Here is a 10,089-nt window from a genome sequence, read left to right on the forward strand (position 1 = left end):
ATTCAAATGACACTGGAGAGAAAGCTACCATACATTTAAACCAACAGCACTGGGCGGGGGGGGGTGTGTGCATCCTTCAGAAAACCCTGCTGTACACTCCCCAAGCTGGCCCCCGTGCGGGCTCACCCTCGCCCCCACAAAAGGCTGGTGGGTGCCCAGGTGAGCGAGCCTCGAGCCCAGGGAACCCGGCCCAGCCCCGCCGAGCCCGCACTGCCGGGTCCCGGCTCCCGCAGCCGCCTTAACCCTTTCACTGCAACCCCACAGTGGGGACGGCGGCGGGAGGTTACAACCCTCCCCTCTCCCGCGCTGGCGGGCCCGAGGGGGTGGGAGAGGGGGGCTCGCTGCTTCCCGTTGGCTTCCGGGGGGCTCGTCCTCTCCTGCACGCCTCGCCAATGCCGGCGTGGGTGCCGGCGCGGAAAGCCTCTCGGTGAGACGTGCCCTCCTCCCCCAGGGGTGATTTCTCAGGTAGGCTTAAATAAAGCGCAGGCAACAAGCAAGCAAGCCAGCAAATAAATGGTAATAATTAAAAAACCCAAACAAACTCGAGAGCTTAACGAAGTGGGAGAGGGTGCGGGAGGCTGGCCTTCGCCGGGAGCGGGGTGGGGGGAACCGCAGCAGCAGCAGCAGCGGCAGCGCCCGCTCCCACCCGCGCGGCCGCCGCCCCGGGAGACTCTCGTGAAACAGCGTCATCTATGGATGGAGAGGGGCAGCTCCCTCCTCCGCCGCCAGACCTGTCGGGCCGCCGGCACGGGGGTCGCCCGCCTTCGGGCTCCGCCGCCCCTGGCCCGCCGGGACGGGCGCCGCGGAGAGCCGCGGAAAGACGCGCTGTCTCCGCCCCGCTGAGGGACCGGGCTGGCGCGGCTGGCCCCGGCTATGGCAAGGATTCTCCGTTGGTTGCCGAGCCCTGCACCGCCCCTCTGGGAGCCCCCCCCTCCGCACTCTCGGCACCGCCCGCCACCTCCGGCAGCACCGGAGGGAAAAGGGGGCCCAGAGCTGCCGGCGTCCGACCCCGTGAGGGAAACGACTGGCGCAAGAGCGACGGCGAAAGCGGAGGAACGAGGAAAGATGGAGAATGTCTCGAAGGGGAAGGCGCGAAGCAGTCACAAAGCGACCCCAAGCCCAACCGAGCCCCAAAACTTACCCCCTGTGACAATCTGCTAAGCAAGGATCTGGGTCTAGAAATCTACACTGAACAGAAGCAGTGGAGAATATTTTTCTGAGTCTCAGGGCAGAAGCTCTTTCTCTAGATTCTTGGTTGAGTGAGCACATCCAGGTGTGAAATTGTTTGCACACCCCAGCACCTCTTATATTGCCAGCAAAATTAGCTGTTATTACTGTCACTGTTTAGTGATGGTTAGCTTGATAAAAAAAAAAAAAACACACACACACAAAAAAAACCCTGCTGTAATCAAGACCTGGCGCATCTTTGCAAATTACAGATAATTGTAAACGTCCAGATTATGATAATAGCATCCTAATCCAGCCTGCAATATAATTATTACAGAGTGTTACATCTGAAACTGTCCAGTAGGGCTAATTCAGCCATTATTTAGACCCTATTTTTGCACTGCAAATGGGTTGCTGAGTTGAAAATGTACGATTGTAATTTCACGGGGCACTCAATGAGTAATGGTATAGGGAGAGAAAAATACAAAAGTGAAATGTGAACAGTAGCGATCAAATCAAACTCTGAAGGACAAAAGACTGTTTGATTCATACGGAATGAGAAGAGCGGGAATTAAGAAAATAGCAAATCAGTGGTCTGCAGCGTTACGTGTCCAAATCTCAACGAGTGCGAGCCTGATGTGCAAGCAGGAGCTGATGCTTCGGGCTCCCTTATGCATCAGTCCGCCTCTCGGCTCAGCTCTTCCCAGCAGCCTCTCCTCCGTACCCGGAGGATGCCTGGGCTCCCCACCCATCCCTAAAATCGGGCTCGCCCTTGTGTACCTCCTCTCAGATGACTGAACGTCATTTTCGGGCAAGAAGCCTCGGGAGCCTCATAACTGGGCGGGGGACAGTGCGGGGATGCGGGGTGCGGGGATGAGGGGATGCGGATGCAGGATGCGGAAGCCGGGGCCGGGCACCCTCCACACTAAACTGCGGCTCCCGCGGGCTTCTGCCCTCCCGCATATGCACTGGACCAGTCGCCAGAAGCCCTTCAGGAAATTATCACAGACCCGTCTCAATTGTAACTAATTAACCAAAAGAGCCCGGCTAACAGGACTACCTGCAGCTAGAGAGGTTAACTCATTGGGCTAGTTCGCTTTCGACTCCTGATTAGCTTTTATTAACCTTGGGCATGAAATACACAAACCTGTTTCATTTTTAATGGGCCAAATCATCAAAGCGCGGTTGCTGCCCCGCCGGCAGGTACCGGCAGGGTCCGGGTGCGGGAGGGGGGGCAGCGGCCGGAGGTGGGAGTACCGGCCCTGGCCCTTACTGGCCTCCCCCTGCTGCAGCCGCCCCTGGCAGCCCACAGCCTTCCTCTGCGCGCTTTTCTCCACAGGACTTAATAAAAATAATGTGAAGAAAGGGAAAGGAAAGCTCAGTGGATACCGCGAGGCCAAAGCCCTATAAAACAAGTTATATGGTGCATATCGAGGAGACTGTAAAGATTTCCTGGCACGGAGGGCCAGCTCCGCAGTCAGGCAGACGATGCCGCTGCATGGAGCCAAGTCAGGATCCGGCCCCGCGAGGCTCGCAGGTCCCTGATGTGAAGCCCAGGCTGAGGTTTAGGCAACCTCTCTGGGACTGCAGTGGGGCAGGCAGCAGCGGGAGGAGGGCGAGGAGCCATCCCCAGGCTCCTTCTTCCTTGCCAAGTGCTGAATCAGTAGCAGCTTCTGGCCGGGGCCGACTCCCTGGACCTCACCTAGGGTGAGGGGACCTGGTAGTTTTTCTCACTCTTTGAAGGTCGTGTCCGTGGATAGTGTTCACACAGACGCCCAGGGCGTGGGTGCGTGTCGGGATTTATCAGGTCTATATTCCTGGAAGATAAGCCATTGCTTATGTCCCCCAAACCGCGTGTAAACAGGCATACCGTCGAACAAAGAGCAGAAACATTTAATTGATGTAACAGAGATTGTCCCTAAAATAAAAAGGGTGAAATAGAGGCTTGACGTAAACTCTGCCGTTCCTATTTGTACGGCTCTTGCCTGACTTACAAATCAGGTTATTGAGTTACTGAAGGCAGCCGTTCAATCAACCGAAAGCACTAAAAGAGCTTTCCCCCTCACCACCCCGACTTTCCTTAAGCAGCACATCTCCTTTCCGTAATCCACAACAGAACCACCTGAAGTATGTCAGTCGCAAAAGCTGCATGGTAGAAATCGTTGATCCGCGCCACATGCGCCGTGCACGTTTAGGATCCTGCGCTGCCGGCTGCGAAGCGGGCAGAGCCCGAAGGCCCGCTCAGGCCGGGGGGGAAGGAATTTCTGGAGGTGACCGAAGGGAGCGAGGGGGCGACAGAAATGCCTGACTAGCGGGTGGCCTTGACGCGGTGACAGGTTGGAGGAGGTGGCTTTTTTTTTTCCCCCCTCCCTCGGTTTCCCAGGGAGGAAGGGGAGGGAAACCGAGGGCGAGGAGTCAGCTCTCTCCGGGATGAAGGCTCGTCCCTCCCAGGCGATGCCAAGATGCCCGGGCAGGGAACAGCGGGAGACTCTTCGGGGAGCCGGGGGAAGGTGTTCCCCCGGTGTTCGTAGCTGGGGGTGGCAGGCAGGCAGTCAGCTGTGTGTGTATGGGTGTGTGTGTGTTGTGGGTGTGCGCCGCTTCCGGGAGCGACCGCATTTGGGGGACTTGGGAGGGTGAGGAGTGGGGGGAAATCTGCTGTGGGTGGGAGAGCGCCAGGGGTGCAGGCAGTGACAGGAGCTCTGGAGCTGGGGCAGCTGGGGTTGCAGACGGCTCTGTGTGTGTGCCTCTGTGTATGTGTCAGGCCCTGTGGCTCAGCCCTGGAGCCTCTCGGCACCCACAGGAATGTGGCTCCTCTCGGCTCCCCGAGCTGCCTCGGCTCCACATGGAAGTGGCCGCCAGGAAAAGAGAAGGGAGGGGAAGAGAGAGGGGGAGGAAAAAAAAGAAAAGCCAAAAAAAAAAAAGCCCCAAGCCAGCAATCCGCCGAAGCCAAACCCAGCATCAGACAAAGGACAGTTCATCCCATCCCTTTCCCGGGGAGGCAAGGGGGGAGGCCCGGACAAGCCAGGCTCCCTCCGGCCCAGCCAGAGCCCTGGGGGTGCGCCCGGGCGGGGAGAAGCGCTGGGGTGTGCCTGCCTGTCTGTACGGAGACGGGAAAACAGGAGCGTTCCCCGGGCCCGGAGCTGTCACGAAGAGGCCGGCAGCTGTGAATCCTGGGTGTGCATCGGGGCCGGGGCCTAACCGGGTCTACACTCTCTCGGGAAGGGGTGCCATGCTCTCTCGACCTGTCCAGCACCACCCTGACCTGGGAGGAGGAGAAATTAAGCAAGAGAGAGGGACCAGCATGGAAACCGAGCCGAGCTGACTCGGCTGGCTGGAAGCGGGGAGCGGTGCCGCAGCCAGCGCCGGCAGAGTGAATTCCCATCGCTGTTTGTTACCCTGGCTGCCGGCATCCCGCCTGCCCGGAGCTGTTCCTGCCCTGTCCGCCCGAGCTCTCCCGGCCCCTGCAGGTTACCGCAAGCAAACAGCACCGCGGCAGCTCTTCAGAGAAAAGGGTGGGGGAACCGACTTGGGAAATAGACTTCCACCTCTTAGGCACAAGCCTTTCTGCAGAGGGGAGACCTTGGAAAGGAGACAATGTCTTAATGCAGGTTGAAACAAATATTAATGCTTATCTGGGGGGAAAAGAACGGAAGAAAATTTAAAGGTTTAGCGGTTTTTTGGGGGTGTTGTTTTTTTTTTTTTTTTTTTTTTTCCCCCACAGGTTGGAAGTTAGCAGAAGAGACAAAGACGAACTTTTCAGCAGACCAGGAGTCGGGGAAAGTCCTTGAAACCTTGCAAGTGAAATGAGCAGGAGCCGGTTCCCAGAGCCGCTGCGAGAAGGCCAGGAGGGGCGGGCAGCGGCAGCAGCCTGGCCCGCTACCCCGCAGCGGGCAGGGGTGGGCAGCCGGCAGCCCTCGCCGCCCTGTCTCCTGCACCCACGCATCCCTCCCCGGCGTGCAGGCAGCCGCTTTACCGAACAAACTGGTCTATTGTAATGCAAGACATTTACCAACCCCCAAACCTGTTACAAAACAGCAACCCCGGGTTTCTTTCTTTGGAAAGAAGCACACGCACAGTCACACACACACGCACACCCGCAAAACATGGCAGGCAGCAGCAGAGGGAGAAGAAAGGAGGGGGCGGGCAGCAGGGAGGAAGACTAGAGACAGGTAAGTGCGCCCCAGGGCAGAAGCGTGCCTTTTCAGGCCTCCTCTCCCGGCCCTGCCAGCGCTCTCCCCGGGTGACAGGGGGTAATTTTCTATCTCGGGGATCCTTCAAGCGACGCCTTTGTCACATTCACCGCTGCAGCCTTAGTCCGCACGGCGGTGAATTCCCAGTGCGGCTCCCCGCTCACACCTGATGGCCGGGGAGAGCAGAGAGGTGGCCGCGGGAGCCGGTGCTGCCGTGGGGGCCCCGCGGGCCGCCTGCTGCCAGGGAAAACCCGGTGCCTCTGCTGGGAGCGGGGCCCACGCTCGGAACGAGCTGCCAGGCCGGTGCGCCGAGCGCCGTGGGCAGCGCACTGGCCCCCGCTGGTGCCGTGCCCCCGTCCCCTCCCCGGTACACCGGACCGCGCTTGGGATGTCTCCGCCGCCCGGCTTTTTTTCCCTAAAACGTGTAGACAGAGATTAAAAAACAAAGTACCTCCGCGAAGTCCCTCCTTCAGCCGGAGCCGCCGCAGGCTTTTACCGGGAGCAAGGGGAGCGGGGCCCTCATTTTATCCTTTTTCTCATATTTACTGGCTCCCTTTGACGGAAACGTAATTTGTATAATTAGCCGAGTGCACACGGGCGACTGATGAGAGTGTGCAGCTCTCGACGCTAATTGCTCTCAGGAAAGGATTATGGCGAGAGTGAGATTTGCTTTCTAGCGTCAGGATGGGCAGCTTTCACTTCAGCTTGTATCATTCTGCGGTTAAGGTGCTTGTGGTCTTGGAAAAGCCCCTCTTCCAGTGGGGAGGGAGCATCCTTGCCCATCCTTGCCCTCGGCTCGCCCGTGGGGACCTACGGGGTCAGATCCTCCCAACACACCCTGGCTGCAGTGGCCCAGTGCAGCACAGCGACCGAACGAGAGAGCCCAGCATCGGGCCCCTCAAAAATCCCCCTTTCCTCACTTCTCTCTGCAAGCAGATTTGCATCATTATTATTCTGATTTTCTCCCTTCATATGAACAGAAGAAGGGGTGATTTGGAAACATTTCTCGTGGTCGAAATAATTTTATTTGATTCAGAATATACAGTTTAATTCCTCTATCTACAATTATTTACAGGGTTAAAATAACATTGAAAAAAAGTCTCTGGAAAAGTTGAGGTCATAGATTTCAAGGCACCATTGATAGTGTCCACAGCTGAGCCAAAAAATGTCCGTATTGTATAAAAAATGGTTTCCTCTGAAATGCAATAAGTTACATGCACAAGCTTTACACATTTTCATCTTTTTGTTTTGTTTTGTTTTCCCTTTTAAAAATCCCCCGTATGCATTCTTTTTGTTATTATTCCTTAACAGCAAAACACAGGAGTCCAAGGGAAAAAAAAATAATAAAATAATAAGGGTCAGACTAATAAATTGTCCCAGAGGCCAGCGCTAATGGGTGCTGTAGGGAGCTGTGGGGTTGGAGGTGGGAGTTGATGGAGTTGGCAGCAGGGTACCAGGAACTGGAGCCTTCCAGGTAGCTGGATGCAGGGGACGGGTTGGAGTTTGGAGGGTGAGCGTGTGCGTGGGCATGGTGGCTGAGGGAGCGAGATGAGCCCTGAGGTTCCCAAACTGCAGGCGACTGTGGAGAGTTGCAGGCCATGGGATCGCTGGAGCTGGGGCTGTGCTCTGGAGGCATCTCCCCATTCTTCATGATCTTCTTGATCTTGGATCTTTTATTCTGAAACCAAATTTTCACCTGGGAGGAGAGGAGAGGCAAGAGGGAAGGGAAACCGACACTTTTAATGCCCGCCAGGCAAACCGGCGTTCCACGGCTGCGACGGACCCTCTCCCCGCCACTCTCCCGGTCCCTCCACGGGGCCTGACCTGTCCCCTCCCGCCGCGCCGCGGGGGAACCCCGAGCTCTGCGCCCCACTGGGCCGAGCCGACCCGGGGCAGATAAAGCAGAGCTAAACCCAGCCAAGCCGAGGGCTGTACCTGCGTCTGTGTGAGCCCCAGGGAGGCGGCCAGCTCGGCCCGCTCGGGCAGGGCGAGGTACTGGGTCTTCTGAAACCTCCTCTGCAACGCCGCCAGCTGAAAGCTGGAATAAATAGTCCGGGGTTTGCGCACTTTCTTTGGTTTGCCGTTCACCATCCTCACCTCGGGCTCCGCCACCTCCTTCTCTGCACGAGCGCAAGGGGAGGAGAGAGACATAGACGTTAAGGCGCGGGACACGGCTCCGCTCCGCGACGCGCAGCCTGCGCCGCCGGCAGCAGCGTCCCGCCCGAGGGCCGGGCCGAGCAGCGGCGCCGGCCCGACGGGCCCCCGCGGCTTCCCCCCGGGGCTCCCGCCAGCAGCGGTGGCCCCGCGCACCCTCGGCCGGCTCCCCGCAGTGAGGCGAGGGGGGGCCCCGCTTCCACTCCGCTGGACCCCGGCCACCCCCTGCCCTCCTCCGCCTCCCGCGACCGCCCTTGGCATCTTCCGCGGAGGGCGGCGGCGGCGCCGGCCGCGCAGCGTTGCTCGGCCGGGAGCGCAGAGCATGCGCGCCCGCCGCGGGAATTAGGAGGATTATTGGTGTCCTGCTGGGAAGAGGCCGGCCCGGAGCGCAGACCTATCCAGGGCATCGACCGCTTCACCCGCACGCCCGCGCCTTCCTCCCGCTGCCTCCGGCGTGTCCCCAAGAGCCGCCGCCGCACTCGTCCTCGCCAAGCCCCAGCCACCTGGCTTGGCTACGGGCTGGTTTTACTTCCTTTTTTACCCCGTCTTTTAAATTTTTTTTTTTTTTTTCCCTTCCCCCCTGCCAACAACTTACAAAGAAGTAAACGGAAAGCGCTAAAAACGCGGCGCTTTCTGGTAAAAAACCCTCCCGGCTTCGCTCCCCCCCCCCCCCCAAGTCTCCTCCCCCGCCTCTCCAACACAGGGAAACTTTCTTTGCCACCACGAACCTAGGTTTGAGACACACAACAAGACTCGGCTATTTTCCCCCCTCTTCCTGCGGGGGGAGGGAGGAGGGAGCCAGCCGTGGGGGCCTGGGGGCAGCTGACCGACGTTTGTTTCTCAAAACACTAGTCCTAGGATTTGTGTTTTAGATTGTGCGGGCTGGTCATGAAAACTATATCCATCTTTCCTCTTTTTTTAAATTTATTTTAACTTGAATTTCCCCCCGTCCTTTTAATGATTATTTAAAAAAAATATTTTTTTAGTTTATTTCTCCTCGTGGTTCAGGGAAAGTTGCATCCCCGCAGAGCTCTGCCGGGGCGCGCTTTCCCAGCCTCCCCGCATTCCCCGGCCCCCGGCTCTCACCTGGCTGGCTGGCAGAGCTCTGTACGCGGTTGTAAGCCCCGCTGTACTGGTGGTAGGGGCTGGCGTAGCTGTAGTCTGCATAGGCTTTGGCAGGATAGCTCCCAGCAGATCCATTCATGCCGTGGTACTGATACTGGTAAGGGTTGAGCGCTTTGCTGTAGGAAGCCGAGGTAGGCGAGCAGTAGCCGTGCGGGGCTCCCCCCGCCGGGCTGTAGTAGTCGGAATCCGTAGCCGAGGACTCGGGTAAAGTGGGAGATTCCTGGGACGGGTGGTGCATGGCTGCGGCCGTCTGGAAAGGAACCTGGAAGTCGCCGGATCTGATGTTGGGGACTCTTCTGTCAAATACTCCTGTCATAGCTCGGAGCCGGCTGCTGGCTGGGGCTGGCTGCTGGGGCTGCTCGGGACTAAGCAGACATGTCTGGGGGAGGAGGCTGCGGCGCGGTGTCTGTCTCCGGCAGACTGCTGGCTGGGGCGCAGCATAGGCTTGGTTAAATCCTTAATTGCGCTCTTACGCACAGCAGGGTGGATCGGGTTCCATTGGCCAGAGCAATCGGGAGCAGCGACACCCTAACTCGTCCAACTAGTTTAGCACAACAAAGCTTTGGCTTAAAAAAAAAAAAAAAGAAAAAAAAAGAAAAAAAAAAAGAAGAAGAAAAAAAGACGGGAAAAAAGTTCTATTCAAGCTCTTTTAAAGTGAATAACAACAGCAACCTCCGAGATGGAGCGTCGCGATCAGGAGGTTTCCCGCTTCCCCCCCCAACACAACCGGCGAGACGGCTCGGCCGGCCCCTCCACCCCCCGGGCGAGCAGCCCGGTACCCCCGCGCCCCCCGCCCGCAGCGCCCCGGGGGAGGGCCGCAGCAGCGCCGCTCCGGTTTTCCGTCCGGTCCCTCTTGGCTACGTTGATCGCTTAGGAACAACGCACTGGGTACTCCCGGTTCCCAGCGCGATCCCTGGTCTGGTAGATATAACCGAGATCGTTTCACTCGGACTGTCCTTCCTCCCCGGGGGGACGCCGTCCGGGACGTCCGCATTGGGAAAAGTAAATCACGTTACCCACCCCTCCAAAACTTGAATTTTTACATCATTTCCTCGCACGGCCCGGAGCCAGGCGGGAGTTTCCCGGCAGGACGCCCTGCCGTAGGGCTGTGGGGGAGCTTCTGGGGACACTGGTGGCACCATTCTGGCTTAAGAGCACCCATTCCGCAGGTTTTGCGAAAGACGACCTGGATGTGGCGCGATGTCCGTGGGCGCAGAGGCCCCGGCCCACCGGCAGCGCCGATACCCATATGAGTGGGCCTGTGGCCCCTCGGCCCCACGCGTGGCAGCCCCTCACCGCCCCGTGGGGATGCTCATAATCGGGTCCCGTTCCGGCCCAGGTCAGATGCCCATCACGAGGGGAGCTCAAATCACCCTCACTTGTGGGCAGGAACACTGGGAGGTCGCTGCGGGGCTTCTCCACTTGGAGGCCGTTGCAAGAGCCTACTTTCCGG

The 10,089-nt window shown here is 58.5% G+C and overlaps 1 protein-coding gene across 1 annotated transcript; it reads right to left on the reverse strand.

The window, feature by feature from the left end:
• Window positions 1-6,366: 6,366 nt before the first annotated feature.
• DLX5 (distal-less homeobox 5) lies at window positions 6,367-8,952 on the reverse strand. The gene is made up of 3 exons (XM_051610935.1): window positions 8,598-8,952; window positions 7,293-7,477; window positions 6,367-7,053 (listed from the first exon to the last, which is right to left on the reverse strand). Exons 1-3 carry the CDS (start codon window positions 8,950-8,952, stop codon window positions 6,721-6,723), a joined length of 873 nt encoding a protein of 290 aa, XP_051466895.1. The 3' UTR covers window positions 6,367-6,720.
• Window positions 8,953-10,089: the final 1,137 nt, after the last annotated feature.

This window comes from Apus apus, chromosome 2, assembly GCF_020740795.1.
Source record: "Apus apus isolate bApuApu2 chromosome 2, bApuApu2.pri.cur, whole genome shotgun sequence".
In the NCBI taxonomy this organism is placed as follows: Eukaryota; Metazoa; Chordata; class Aves; order Apodiformes; family Apodidae; genus Apus; species Apus apus.

Excerpts from the sequence above, each read along its gene's own strand:
- DLX5 (XM_051610935.1), bottom strand. The coding sequence starts at position 8,952 with ATGACAGGAGTATTTGACAGAAGAGTCCCCAACATCAGATCCGGCGAC. Across the intron at positions 7,478-8,597 it reads GAGCTCTGCCAGCCAGCCAG|AGAAGGAGGTGGCGGAGCCC; the intron begins GTGAGAGCCGGG and ends GCGCTCGTGCAG. Across the intron at positions 7,054-7,292 it reads TGGGGCTCACACAGACGCAG|GTGAAAATTTGGTTTCAGAA; the intron begins GTACAGCCCTCG and ends CTCTCCTCCCAG.